This window comes from Haliaeetus albicilla, chromosome 5 (assembly GCF_947461875.1).
Source record: "Haliaeetus albicilla chromosome 5, bHalAlb1.1, whole genome shotgun sequence".
Taxonomy (NCBI): Eukaryota; Metazoa; Chordata; class Aves; order Accipitriformes; family Accipitridae; genus Haliaeetus; species Haliaeetus albicilla.
The window spans coordinates 27,859,236-27,874,583 of NC_091487.1; the positions used below are offsets into that span (position 1 = coordinate 27,859,236).

General features: G+C 35.0%; 1 protein-coding gene across 2 annotated transcripts in view; it reads right to left on the reverse strand.

The window, feature by feature from the left end:
* MIPOL1 (mirror-image polydactyly 1) overlaps positions 1-15,348 on the reverse strand; it is a 199,332-nt gene that overhangs the window by 155,096 nt on the left and 28,888 nt on the right. For both annotated transcript variants that reach the window (XM_069783941.1, XM_069783940.1), the window contains exons 2-4: positions 11,681-11,745; positions 9,003-9,137; positions 7,694-7,773 (exon numbers count right to left, since the gene is read on the reverse strand). In XM_069783941.1, coding sequence (XP_069640042.1) covers positions 7,694-7,773; positions 9,003-9,007 — 85 coding nt within the window. In that variant the 5' untranslated portion in view covers positions 9,008-9,137; positions 11,681-11,745. The remainder of the gene's footprint in view (positions 1-7,693; positions 7,774-9,002; positions 9,138-11,680; positions 11,746-15,348) is intronic.

Consider the following 15,348-nt stretch of genomic DNA (forward strand, 5'->3'; position numbering starts at 1 on the left):
ACAGAACAATACAATTCAAATGCTCGACCTCTGGCTACAGCTAAGCGTTTAAGTTGTCCAAAATCATGATCAGAGAGAACAACGTATTCTTATTGGAACTTTATTGAGAAAGTTCTCTGCAAATGAAGTAAGAATAACAGAAGTTATATTTTGCATTAATGTCTTAGTTTGCTATATATCCCATGACACACACACACACACACACACACACGAGGCTTGAAAATATTTTGTCTGCTAAAATACAGACAAAACTCAGAAGTTTAACGGTTCATTTTTCTTAAAGGAATCTAAAGAGAACAGTGAATTCATTCCGTGTTAGCAATTTAAGCGAGGGGACATCTGTGTTACTTTGAATGCTTCTTTATTCACCTGTACTTGTGTGGAACCCTGGCAACACCCTTCATAAAGAAATAAATTGAGAAGGAGATTAAGAACAGTTGGAGTTATTCTGGCACAGGCAATTTTTTACAATTCTCCAAGAATTCTGATTATTTTAGTAATGATGTTTCCCTTGCCTGTGTCTCTCACTAAGTCTTTTGCCCTCCTATTTTGCATCTAAACAGCAATTGTGCATAAACTGGTGAATATTTAAAATAGAGCAATGCTTCTAAGTCTTAAAATACGTGGCCAATCATTTTGGTATTCACTGCAGTTAATCGTGATGCATTTATTAATGTGTAAATATCAGACATTTCCTTTGGCATTCCACTCTCCATTTGCAATTCATTAACATATTGTTATTTTAAAATATTAGTCTCTGAGAAGACACCAGATTTTCACTGGATCGGTCTCACACGTGAAAAAGCATTTTTATATTCCGAATGCATCAAAACAGCAGAATCTCTAGGCAGATAGTAAGCGGGATTCACTGAAACACAATGTTAGTTCTAATGGATGGATGATTGTGTTTGGTCTTTTGAAACTTTGAAGTATAGGTAAGTCTTGATCACACAAATTAATAAATCCTAAAGCTGGAGTTAACAATAACCATTACACCCAAATTCTGCAGCTTAGCCCAGCCAATTTTTCAAAAGGTCAGGTTGTGAACTGGAGAAGATCAGGGAGGTCCACCGCATAGCTTTGTTGCCAGGCATCTCTCGTCTGGATTGTTGCAGGCATTTATTAGTATTCGTCAGCAGACTCAACAAAGCAAACAAGAAATTCAAGCACGAATAATAAAATGAAATGCTGCTATATAACCCTTTGTCATTCAGCAAATATGGGACTTTTTAGCTACATTGTTCCTAAACCTGGGTTACTACTTTAATTTTTCTCCACAGTGCTGACTGAATGAGTATGCATGTGTGTTAAATGCAGAGCTCCCTTAACAACTGCAGGACTGCCATTTAATCTGTTGGTAGATGGACCATTTCCTGTGGGAACTCTAGCTATGATTTCCAGATCCACCAAATAAATCTCAGATTAAGATTCCAAATGAAACCTGCCTTTGGCAGATAAAAAATGTCAAGATGGATATAAACAGTAAAATTATAAATTATCTAGGTGTTGCACGATGACTTGATGTGCGTTTTTTGTTTACACTTTCCCCGATATCACAACTATACAAGGCATTCATCAAATGTCACACTTTCATAATATTGGAGGCATCATTAAAACTGTTTGGCTAAGGACCTTGAAGTGTTTAAGCAGTAGCTCAAAAGTATATTTGTGCAAAGTAGAAGAATAAATTTACATATCAGCAGCAGCTCATAAGGGATGGGTAAATATTCTGTTTATCTCTCATTGTAATTCAGGTTAGTTTAAATACAGGGTTTCAGGATATCATTACAGCCTATATGGAGTTATTACATAATTTCCAAACATAGTGTCTGCTAGAGTTTTACTAAGCGTGCTGTGTTTATGTTTTCTAAACCAGCTAAAAACAAAGTAAACCCTCCCACCCCATTTTTCTTTTGCTATTGTCATACCAGACAATTGCTTTTCACATATAACCCCTTCCATTATCTAAATCTTAATGATCCAGAACTCCCTTTTATCTAGACAGGGTCATGTTTCCTGATGCCCATTAATTATAGTGAAAATTGTCTTATCCAAATGTACTCAACTTCCCCTACCATAAACAAACAACTAAGGCTTTGCTGAAATAGAGTTCTAAACAAAATCCCAGAAAACCACAGCTTTAGAAGTGAAGAAAAATATTGTCATTTTAAGCGTCCGACATAAAAGAAAGGTCACTCTGCATAAAGTGCCAGCAAGACACCTTGCCCACGCATCCTTCACTCTGAGTAAGTGGTCTACTAAAGATGCAGGTGAACTTTCAGATAAGAGTCTCCAATAAACTCCCTGGAGAAGCTTTTTTTAATAAATTTTTTGTTTATGTCTTTGTTCTGAACTTAAGCTTCATTCTAGTTATTAAAATAGAAGCAAAGAAGGTTTCTAAAGAAGAAAATAACCAAATTCCTCTTGCACTTGTGCTAGGTCTTCTAAAGCTCTTTCTGAAGCACTACATAAAAATTACTGTGGTAATAAGTGTTGCTCTCCCTGAAGCACATTTCAAGACATTCTTAAGTTAGCTGCACTCATACTTTAAAAACTTAAGTGATTCAAAGTGCAATACTTCAAGGCGTGCATTCTCTCCATCTTTAGTGCTTGCAGTACTCGGTGCAGATAAGGCACTACACATTTTCAGTGTACTGTAAAGGGTCTAACAAAACGATATCCACAACACTCCAGTGAGTCAGGCAGATACTGGACACTTAATTGTGCTTCTGATGAGGAGTCTTTCTGCATGCAGCCTGGCCAGAAATGCACTGTATTTAACCATTCAAAATGGTCAAGGAAAGAAATGGGATGGAAAAAGGACAGATGAGAATCTATACACGTGAAAGGGTGATTATATTTACAGCAAAGACCAGACAGTATTTGATTTTTCAGTTATCATTAGCTCCTTTTTATCTTCAAAGTCACAGCACACTATTCCCTCTTTTTCCATGCAAAATGTTTTCTTCATCTTCCATACTTAGTGTTGCTCAACAGTTACTAGCCAGTCTTCCTATGTTTGACTCATGCAAGATCATCCTCTGAACCTCTCTTCTACCTCCTATACTGTGCAGAGAAACCTGCAACTACCCTTGCCACTTTGCAAGGGGATCTCTGACAGCTAGCACACAGTGAGTTCGATGCTGAAAGCACAGCACACATGGAATTCCGACACTAATCAATTGAGCCATGTGCGTGAAGAGGACTCTGCCTCTCTGCATATCACGCATATTCTTCTGCATACACACCCACGCAATATCCAGGTCTTCTTTCTTTCCCAGGTAAACAGCACTCCTTATTGCTAAAAGAGGGAAGGAGAGGAAGAACAGGCTTACAGTATCTCCTGTTGAGGCATGTAAAAGAAACAGACTTCAATATGACAAGTATCATTTATTCTGCTTCTACTACAGCCTTTGATGAAGGGCTTGAGATTTACTTTAGAGTGTTTACAGCTGTAATGTCCTGGAGAAAGGGGAGGCAGCACCTTTACAATTAGTTGCTTTTTGACCCAACTAGAGCATCAGGTGAAAAATCTTTACACCACCACCATACTCTCAAAGCTTTCTTTACCCCTTCATCTTTGTGTGTATGTGTGTTAGTGTGTGTTAAAGTCACACAATAATAATTCCAGTCAAAAAGTCCTTGTAATTACTATTACAAAACCAAACCTACAAAAAAGTACATTAAAATCATTACACAACTAGAAAAAAAAACTTACTACTTCTGATAAGTAGTCGACAAATAGATGGTGAGGAACAGGAATTTCATGTCTAGGAAGTCAGCAAAAAAATATGATTCATTTTACTTAACCTATGCATATGACTGTACATTGCCTCAATTACCATGAATGCAAAAGGGACGGCTAACAATTAATGGAATTTATAAATGGGAGTAAATAAATGCAAAAATATTTCTAGAGAGGTTTTATTGCCTGAATATTATTCACTACACAGCAAAAGAACTAAAGAGTATTTTTGTAAGCAATACAAACATATATACACACCATGACCATGACAACACAAAGCAAGCTATGGCCAGATTCTTAACAGTAAGCACCATGCGTTCATGCAAGACCAATGCATGCACAAACACACAATGCAATTAAGACAACTGTCTATGAGTAAGCTTATCACATGCACATGTGTCTGAGCAGCTATTTATACATAACTTGTTCATTAGGTTTGCATATCTGTTTTCCTCTTCTTTTTTTTCCTGAAGGGATCAGGACCGGAAAACAATAGCTCACCACCAGATAAAATACTTTTCAAATTTCCCTGCACAAGCTGATTCTGCAGTTCTGTTCCAATCTACATTATCACATCTCTTTAAAGATAGAGTCTCCTCTGAACTACAGTTTCCAGATATGCAATTTAAAGTATTTTTACAGGCCACACAAACATTCTTTTGAAGGATAGCAAGTTACAGTGAAAGTGTCTATATGGATTATAACTAAGAGTTGACATTGAATTCTTACAGGTGAAATTGGTTCATTGACTTACATTTCAATATGTGCTTCAAGTAGTGGTTTAAAAATACATATATATATATTTATTTCTATGCTTGAAAAATATAATAACCACCTTTTAAGGAAGCAAACCACTTTGCCATTAAAAATAATCCATCTATTACCTTGTTTCAGGAAATTCCAAATAATAATTATACAATGCTTTCCATTTTGGAGTCACCAAAATTATAATTTTGTTGTCAAAACAGACCAAACAGTACTTGCTATTCTAAGGCTTCACCTAATTTCTGCCCTGTCCTTAAAAATCCTAGATGCTCATGCTCAGAAGTATGACACAAGCTAAAACATTACAATACTGAAAGACTATATAATACAGAACAAGTATAACTGCACCCATTCAAACATGGTACATGATACAAGTCAAATGAGACACAAATTTATCTCCAGTATTTGCACACTCACCACTTTCCTATCCTGCTAACTCTTTTGGAAAATTGACATATCAAGTACTGAATGTATATGTAAGTATGAAAAGCACCTAATTTCAGGTTCCCTCTTGTGTCTTGTGTATTAATGTTTGTGCAGTTTTTGTCATGCATGTAAACCCTACTAAAGTAACAACTCCACCCAGGTGCAATGTGCTTCCTCCCACACAGCCACTGCAATGCAAAGATATGCACCTCTTTGCCAATATAAGTTTATTTTTATAATGGACTACCACCCTAGGCTTTCTAGCTTGGATCCTGAATGTTTTTCATTTGGAAATTACACAGTCTTCATTGGCCTGCTGCCAATGCTCTTGATTCATTTCTCTCTAAGAAAGCTTGAGAGAATGTAAAAACTACTATCCTCCTGTTAAAAACTAAGTGCTGCGGAGATAAACAGTACATTTAAATTAGATACAAACCCAAATTAATAAGCCTTGCACATAGACTGTTCTTTAACTCTTCCTAATATACCAGAACAGACAGACATATTCCATATATTCCAAACAACACGGAAAGTTAAAAAGAAAATCTCAACTATCAAACACTGCCTTTCTGTCAAGTATTTTATTTTATAACATCTATTAAAAGGTTACATATTATCCCACATAACTGCCATAAACCTACCACTTCTCTGTGCCTAACATTTTTGCTGTTTTTTTTAAATCCTCATTGCTTGACTGAATTTTCATCTAGTCAGCTGAATTTAATCTCAGACGTGCTTTAACATCCTTATTTTTTGACAAATAATTTAATCTCCAACATTTCAGTATGTTATAAAAGAAAAAAAAATCATTTTAGCGTTATTCCAGAAACTGCTTTTAAAATTCCAAGTTACAAGCAAGGAACTAGATAGAGTACAGTACCAGCTGCAAAAAGGAAAGATACCACAGATGACAAAGTGGAACACAAAATGGTACACACTTCAACACAGGCATTTAAATAGAAGATTGAACATTGCTTTGATTTAGTAGTTCAATGAGAAAATGCACCAGAATGTCTATCAAGGGTACACATTGAACATTATGTTGCTGTAGTTTATCTACTCACTTTATGATAAGAAAATGTAATTTAATTGTTAATACGCAAATAAAGATTCCAAGAAAAAAAAAAATTCCTCATCCAAACCAGTATGATGACTTCAGATTTAGCCATAATCCCTTTTTTTAACTTCCTTAGGAGTAAAAGCATAAAGAATTATTGGCTTATTAATGACTGATCTAAAAAAAGTGTACAATTTTACTTTTGTCTATACAACAATTTCTATTGGATACACAAATATGTAAGTGTTAGCTTGGATGAAATAGCTTTCTAAACAGCACAAAATATTAACTTAATGCATCAGAAAAATAATACACATTAAACTCAGTAACTAACCAGTTTTTAAAGTATCTGTGAGCAGCAGCAGAACGCCATTTCTTGCAGTTAGACAGAAAATATTTCACAGACAATCAGTTTATGGTATTCACTTGCCTACTTTGGAAAAGTTAACCTTTTGAACCATTCTTAGGGTATGCTGACCCCTAAAGGTCTAAAAATACTAAATCTGATTAAGCCATTACACATTTAAAGTATAAATTGTCAGATTACAATTCTCCACTAAAGTTACTCCACCATGACTACTTTTGTTTTCAGAGTATACGATTCAAAAACATTTTAAATTTCACTCAGTAATAGCTCAAAATTCCATGAATTAAAAGGGGTCTACAAGTAGTTTATTTTACACAATAATATAGACAGAAATTCCTTTACATATGTAAGAAATGCATCATCTTCAAGATGGAGTATTTCTTCTTTCTTCTAAACAACAGACTCTTCATGAGAAACTTGACATTTATTATCTTTTGAGAAATAATACATAGTATAAAATTCAAAAAAAGGAAATACACAAGATGCTATCAGGCTCTGATATAGGAGGCATCTTTGATGTTGACACACCTATTCAATTTTTTTAAATTTTTTTTTCCATGTACACATAGCCACTTACTGGAAAAAAACCACTTTTATGATGTACTGAAGGTCTCCTTGTGTCTTACCCTTTCTTTAATCTACACATTATCATCTAGTCACAAGCCAGTTCCTGGCAATTCTCTTCTGTAAAGTCAGTCAGTCACTAATGAGCTCTCAAGCTCAGTGCTTTTTTTTTTTTTTTTGAAGTTTCTGCCATGAAACATAGAAGAATGTATCTGAGAGCAAAATTTTGGTCAACCAAATAGAAAAAGATCCTTCCATCCTGATGGAGATGAAAACTCCATGAACCATGGAAGCTCCAAGTTAACCAAGGCCCCCTTTACCTCCAAGCCTACCTTACTGTCTACATTCAGTTGAGGTAATAACCAGAATCTCGTTAATATTAGTAGATGGCTTAATTATACTCTAGCCAGGTGCGAATAGCCAAGAAAGTTACTTTAAGACAGACTTCAGATTTGTTGTTAACCTATTAAGAAAAAAAGTTGGAAAATAGAGTGCAATGTACAGACTAAGAATTTAAATAAGATGTCTCAAAGTTATACAAAAACATTTTCAATAACTCGGAAAATAAAAATAAAGCTGATTATTTATATACCTGTTACCCCAAATGCTTCTAAGAGGCAGTGTGTGGTTGTGGGTTTGGTTGTTTGGTTTTTTTTTTTTCTTTTCTTCCGAAGTCAGTCATGTATCAGCAAGAACAACTACATTCCAGTCACTGCCTAGCACTGGTACAACACCTGAGGTTCCTTATTAATATCTTAAAAGTCCTTACCTTTTGACCAGTTCTCCATTTCTTCTTCTGAATTCGTTTGATCTGGCATTGAGTCCAGTTTTTGCTTGAAGATTTCAGAGCTAAAATAAAGCAAACTCTAGATAAATAAACTTGAAATAATATAACACACCGATATTTTGCCTTCATTTGACAGAAAATTTGCAAGACCTATGATTTAAAAATATTTATAGCACGACTTCAACAGTCAGTGCTACATTATATTTCTCAGTAAAATATTTTTTCTTCACACATCTAATTTTTATAATGTTTTGGTTCAGCTTTCTGTTGCATGTAACTCCTTCACTGAAAAATTTATTAGTTTGTCTTCTTGTTCTAGTCTCTGGTTTTGGAAGTACATGCTATTGAACACAGCCCAAATCACACTGAATGGTCTGCTAGAGGCAATGAAACTGCTTACTTTGGTAATTATTACAGATGGCGATACGCATTTCACTTTACAACATTCTTTCTCCTACTTTAATTTCCTGGATAAAATACAGGTAAAGTGACCCATGACCACTCCAACTCTGAATTTGCAGGTTTTTCTAAACAGCTAAATAATCCTTAATTACACAGTTGCAGTATTGCATATAATCAAAGATCTTCAAGAAACAGCCCTCAATACTCAAAATTAAGATCTACAGTAAAATGTTATGCTTATCAGGTAATATTTTGAGTGTTAAAATATATGCTGTCTTACACATTAAGAATTCAACTATATTCTATATCTCAAGGAGATCTAAATAAATTTGTAATCTTGCTAATATAGTAAGCTTACCACAAATTTTATTACTTACTCAAGCACCTCTTTTAAGATGTATTGTACAAAGGATGATTTTTCATCTTTAACTATGTAATAGGGCTTATTTTGTATGTTTTTCCTGCTATATTTTTTCTACGTTTATTAAAAAGATACACATGCCCCGAAGAGGCAGTGGCTAGATCATGAAAATACCCACAGAGTTGTCATTGTGCTGATAAATGGAAGAGTTAAAAAAAAAAATTAAGTACACATTTTAAAATTCAAGCATATTATACCAAGACATATGTTCTAACTAATAAAGCAGCAGCAGAAATTCTTTTCCTATAGAACATCAGAAAGGCAGATGTTTTCATTTTTATCTTTGAGATTATAAAAAAGTGTAATAATTGTGCAACCACTTAAGATTCAACACTAACATTTACATTAGGCATTCAAGAAATACATATTTGGCTCATATCTGTTGTTAACTATAAATGTGCACATTTTAACAAAAAAAAAGTATATGATTTGACATGCTTAGGTCTTAACAAAAAATAACAACTTCACCTCATATTGCAGAACACCGAGTTCCTTGCAAGAACCCCTCAAATGAAGCTGTATGCTTCTTTTTCAATTCTGTGTAACTGTGTTGATTTGGAGTTGGCAATCTTTTCCTAAGTTCCTCATTTACTTTTGGATTAGCTGAAAATATAGAAGGTTATTAATATCAAGAAATAGGTTTCTGTCAATGAAGCCATTTCCCTACATATTGCACAAAAAGGTTCATAATAATTGCAGTATTTTAATAAGATATTCATATAGCAAGACATGAAGAAAATACGGTATTTAATAACCTCTGGAGTATTTTAAAACATGTCTTAGGGCCTTAATGTGCCTAGTAATATACTATTTAAAACCATAATTTTATCCCTCCACAATATACAGTCATTCTTCCTCGCCATTTACCCAGCTAATGAATGCCAGCAATTAGTAAAATGTAATCCCATTGCACAATCATTTTAATGCTTTTAGCACTCAGAAAAGTAAACACCAAATTAATACTGCTCAAGCCATATCAGATCCTAGTTGGAAGCAAGCAATTATAGTTCAGCTCCTCAGGTGTAATTAAATGATTGGAATGATTTAGTTCCATAAATGCAAGTTAATTCATAAGCAAGCAACAAATATACTGGGAGTAATTACAAGAAACATTGACAGTCTAAGCAGGGCATGTGCCTTCATCTACCTGATGTAGGAAAATGCTGCCCTCTCCTGGAAATCATAAACTATGGCACAGGAATAACGAGACAGATGTCAAGAGGCTCATTTTACAGATTTTGCATAGGTGAAATATATTCTGCTAATTAATAGGAATTTTCTTGTTTACACATACAGAAAATAAAAACATTTTTGATATCAGATTAAGGCAAGCTATCGATCAAAGCCGAACCAAAAGACCTTTTGGGGCTCCCTAGGGTTTGCAGTATTCTTTCCTTATTATTAGAAATCAAAACATTAGCAAACAGAACAACAAAACTTTCCATACACTAAGTATGTAAATCGGTTGTTGTGACCACAAACGCTGCAATAGGTATCTAATGTATACACAAAACTTACATATCATTCAAGATGTATCTTTACAGTAGGTACTTCAAACATAAGGTATTTTTACAACCAAAACTTGTTGAACCATCATTATTCAGACAGTGTTAAACTTCGCCACATCAACAACAACCAGAAGCTGGCCATGACGGTTCTCCCAGGAGGAATCATCAGAAAAATTAAATAGAGTTATTTTAAAGCTTTGCTTTAGTTCAATTTGAAGACAATCTGTTAATAATCAATCTGTCTAATAATCAAAAGAAATTAAAGCTGGAGATTAAAATAAATTATACTGGTAGACTGAGACAAAACTGAAAATACAAAATGAAACTGTAACCCAAAATCTAGAGTTAATTTTAAATCTAGAGTCAATTTCCTTATTCACTTACCTATTTATTCAAGCTGCGTTAGTGTTAAGACTACTACTTGAACATCATGAAAAGAAAGCTAAAAAAAATAATAATTGTCCTTATGTGTTGAATATAATATGCAATAGTTACATAAAATTCACACGAAATATTTAAGTATAAAACCACCTACAAATAGGAATATAAATTAACCGGTATCTTCTGACTAATGAAAGAAATCCCAGATCTACCTTTTTGGCCCTCTACAGAAACAACAAATGCTTCCCAGTGCTGCATATAGCAACATGGGAGAAAAATCATACACTGTGGTCAGTATGTGACTATTTTCCACCCAGAGAAACCAACTGTAAGAAAGCTCGATTCAGAAGCACCTGATCTCTGTAAAAGCCTGAAATTGTTCTTTACCAATAGTACTTTGGCATCAAAATATTTCTTTGTTCCAGATCTTGGTGTATTTCAAAACAAACCCAAGCGGTACATAAATACCTTCACTGTTACTTTACCTACTATGGAAATGAAGTAAGTTATTTTAAGATGTCATATTATTAAAAGTTTAAAATGTACAGCACATTTGCTTTGCCCTTTGATGTCACAGTCCTATTTTTCTATTCAAATCTTGTACACTGTAAGTTAATTGCTTTTGGAAACTACTTATTATTCATGTAAAAATTAATGTGCCAATGTGTTTAAATCCTTTTAAATGACCATTCATGCATCTTTCTTCTTTAAGTACCAATGAAATCTGTCAAAGATATCAATGCAAGATGGTCTTAGAGAAAGTTCTAATAAAGATTTTTTCTGCTAACATAAGATTTTCATTTTCGTCAACTTTACTTAAATTCCATTAATTTTTTAAGCTGCTTTTAATAAATTCACAAGTAAAAAAAATTTAGGCTCCATAGTCTGTCATTTGTGTTCCAGCTGACTTTATGAATATTAATAACAGTGTTATCCTGATTAAATAGGCTTCATATAAAATCCCTGTGAATCCTATAGCTCAGACATCTCATTTTTCCAACTCTTTATGAATTTGGATTCAGACATTAAACTGGAAAAAACCTTAAAAAACAGATTCAATGGTACATTTGTGTACCCTTAAGCAAAAAATTAGATGTTCTAAAGATTCAAATAATTAAAATTGATAGACTACATATTGAGATTTCAGGCTTTCTGTAAACATGCAACATATTTTAATGAAAATGTCAACACTTCACAGAATAAAGGATTAAGAATCTATTATAAAATAATAATAATAATGTCTGTCCTTCTCCTTACCTTAAACAACAGATGATATGATCTTAACTCTTCATATATGGAGTGCTGATTTGCATAAGTATTTCCTAAAGAGAAAGAAATTAGTAGATGCTTAATTACATAAGCATACACATGAAATACACAAACATTGTAGCTTAGCATGGGTGCCCAGTGAAAAACAGCATTAGCTTTTAATTGGTTTATACTTCAGCAAAAACAACCTTTTTCTAAAGAATGTCAAATTAAAGCACACAGGAAATTTTAACATTATCATACGAGACTCGTGCAGTCACAGTTTCAAACTGTCAACTTCTTTCCATGCTTATGTGTTTGAATTATTTACATCTACAACAGGTAAAAATGGAAAACAAAGCTCACCGCACTGCCTTCACTTTTTTATATAGTGCTAACTAAACTTACTACTTCCTCATTCATTCAGGGATATATTCTGCAAAGATGGCCATCAAAATATTTTGCCTTCCAGTACCTTGAAATATGAATGGATTTTAGGAGGAAAAAAACCCTAAACAAACTAATGGCTTATTCAAAAGGATGCCATTTCAGTCCCAGTTCTAATTACTCACCAGCACAAACACTTAATAGGAGTTAAATAAAAACAAGAGGTATATAAAAATAACATACATCTGGAAGGTAGAAAGCATACAGTGCTTTACTTGTGCAGTTCTGAATAGCTTTTATTACAGCTGTGGCAGTATTTCCACTTTCAGAGGAAAAAACCTCCAGAGTGTCTGCAGAACATATATTATACAAGGGAGCACCCCACAATAACACCAACTTTCAACCGTCTGAACGGTGATATTGACCCAAGGTATTTAGATTAGTGACAGTCTGCTGTAGCTGCCAACACCTTCCCTCGCTGGGCAGGAGATCTGGAAGTCCATTTTCTAAGCTGGAGTTCCCCACCCCAGGGAACCGAAAGGCTGTTGACACCCTCCCACATGGAGCCCCGATGACTGCAAAGCCCCGTTCCTTGGTCTTGCCTTGCCAAGTGTTGAAGACAACTACTGCATCATGGCCTTAGCCACCGTGACAGGACGCAAACATTTGCTGGTGTTGACAGAATTCACCTCTTCTTCACAAAAAGTCCTCAGGTCTTGGGAGAGTTTTTCCACAAGGAGGGCCACCCGCCTGCCGGGCCTCTGGTGGCACAAGAGGCCAGTTCCCCCCACTCCTTGGACCAGCACTGAGCCAGTCTTTGTTCCCCTTAATTATGCAGTTGACAGTTGGCATTGACAGTGCAGGGATGGAGCTATGTAAGAGAGGGAACACCATATACTTTACGGATAGGGAAATAAAGAACAAATTTTAGTATTATTTTCATAAGATTAATTAGATTACCAGGTTCTTCTAAAATATCCTGAAACGTTTTGCCTCAGGGCAAGCTAAACTAAAAACCTTAATTTAAGAGGGTACACCACATAAAAAAGTTACCTTCTAGAAGCATTTCCCTAGGGAACAGACAGACAGCTTTCTTAGCCCAGGTGGATGCCAAGTTTTGATGCAATGATACACTCCTCCACAAAAGTGTCCCATTTCCTCTCTACCTTAAGAAACTTTATGGCAAATCAGAAATCTAAGACAACCCAAAATAAGTTGAAGTTTCCTTTGGGCAGTTACAAAAATAGCAGTCAAAGAATAAATAAATAAATAAATAAATGTCAATAAATAGCCACTTCAAATATTTGTCAAATGGGGAATAACACCCATCTGTTAGATACTTGAAAGCTGTGAAATGAAACGTACTTTGATATTTGATTACAGAGGTACTTATTTTATTGTATTCTATTATTTTTATATGCTTTTAAATACAAATAGTTCATGCAAAATATTCTGCTTCTTTTTAAAAGAATATAAAACATAGGCAAGCGGATTAACCCCGTAAGTGGATGAATGCAACATGAGTAGTACTTCAAATTTAAAACTCCAGCATTGCAACAAAGACTTCAAGATTTTGGTTTATAGAAGTAACTGCATTATCTGGAAGCTTGATAAAAACACCTTCCCAGAGGGCAGAGTCATGTAATAATCCCTGGCTTTTCTCCCTCTCCCCTACTGATTCTTGGCCCAAAAGGAGATGAGACATTTGCAGCTGGTTCCAACTAACCTGCATAAATCAGAAAAGACAAAGAGAACCAGGGCTCAGGCATTTTTACTCTGTTCCTGCAGCAGCTTCTTCACATTGTCATTAAAGAATTTGCATCTGATGCTTTTAATGATGGCATACACTAAGTCAAAGAGCATCATTCTCTATGTCATGCTTTTGACAAAGGCAAGAGAGAAGGTATAAAAATGCAGTTTCAACTGGTTTACAATAGGTTTTACCTATTCCTGAATTAAATTTAATTGGATAAAGGACATGTGCTTTTCTCTTTATTTTTTCTCCCTAATTTCTGCTATTAGTCCAGTGTCTTCCAGGCTCAGTTTTCTGTTTATGCATACCAGGAAGTGGTTTACATGCATATTAGATCACAGATAGACCCATATCTCCTTTTCTCCCCTCTGTTATATTCTCTTCCCCACCATTAACAACCAAAATAACTATCTTCGTCTGTATTTTATTTATTAAACAATCTTCAGCCTGCTCTGTTCTCTTCTTTCCCAGTTTTTAGCTGTCCTTTGTCCTCCATTTCTTTTCTTTTGCCTTAGTTTTGTCTTCTCTTTGACAATAAATGCCTTTTCCTTCTCCCCCTGCCCGCCACCTCTTTGAAATGTAAAGAAAACTGCAGAGGATCTTGTCAAAGACTGTGTCTCCTTTTTTTCCAGCTCTTTCTCATCTTGGTGTGCATTCTGTAAAACAGCTTTCTTTTGTGACACCTCCATTAACATTATTTTCACTCTGATAATGAAACTGTGATATGCTTTGGTCAAGTGTGGAACAACCAATTCATTTAGCCATCTTTCGGCTTTGTTGTAAGCACTTCACTGGTCTTATAACTCAATTATTATATATCAGGTAGGCAGCCAGATCTCCATTTCTAAACAGTTTACAACCAGACTGTGATTTCCATAGCCTTTAAGGATAAATACATATATTTTAAACTAGCTGTTGTCTTATCTGGAGCCAAAAGAATATTTAATAGAATATTTTAGTAGAATCAGCACTACATGGTGCTGAGTACTACCTGCATATTATGCTCTCTTGACAGTCTCATAGCCAGCAGACAATGGGAAGTGATTAATCCCCTCTATCTGGCACTTGTGAGATCACATCTGAAGGGCTGTATCCAGTCAGACCCTCTCATGGATATCCTGAAGCAAGTCCAGCAGAGAGCCATCAAAATTATTAGGGGTCTGCATCCCACGACTTATGAGGAATGTGAAAGGCTTGAGTTAGTTGGTTTTATGGAGAGAAGGCTAAAGGGGGGTTTTATTGGGTTTTAGCTGCCTTGTCAGCAAATACAGAGAAGACAGAGACAGATTCTTCTCTTGGAGACAAGTTGTAACACAGAAAACTCAGAGTTATTGGTAAGAGATTTTTCACAGTGAGGAAGGTCATTGGAACAAGTTGCTCAGAGAGGTTACAGAATCTCCGTTGCTGGAGGTGTGCAACGCTCATCTGGATATAGCAACCTGATCTAACTTTGGAGACGGCCCCGTTCTGAGCAGAGGTGTGAACTAGATGATACAGGTCACTTCCTGCCTACCTATTTTATTATTCTAAGGATTGC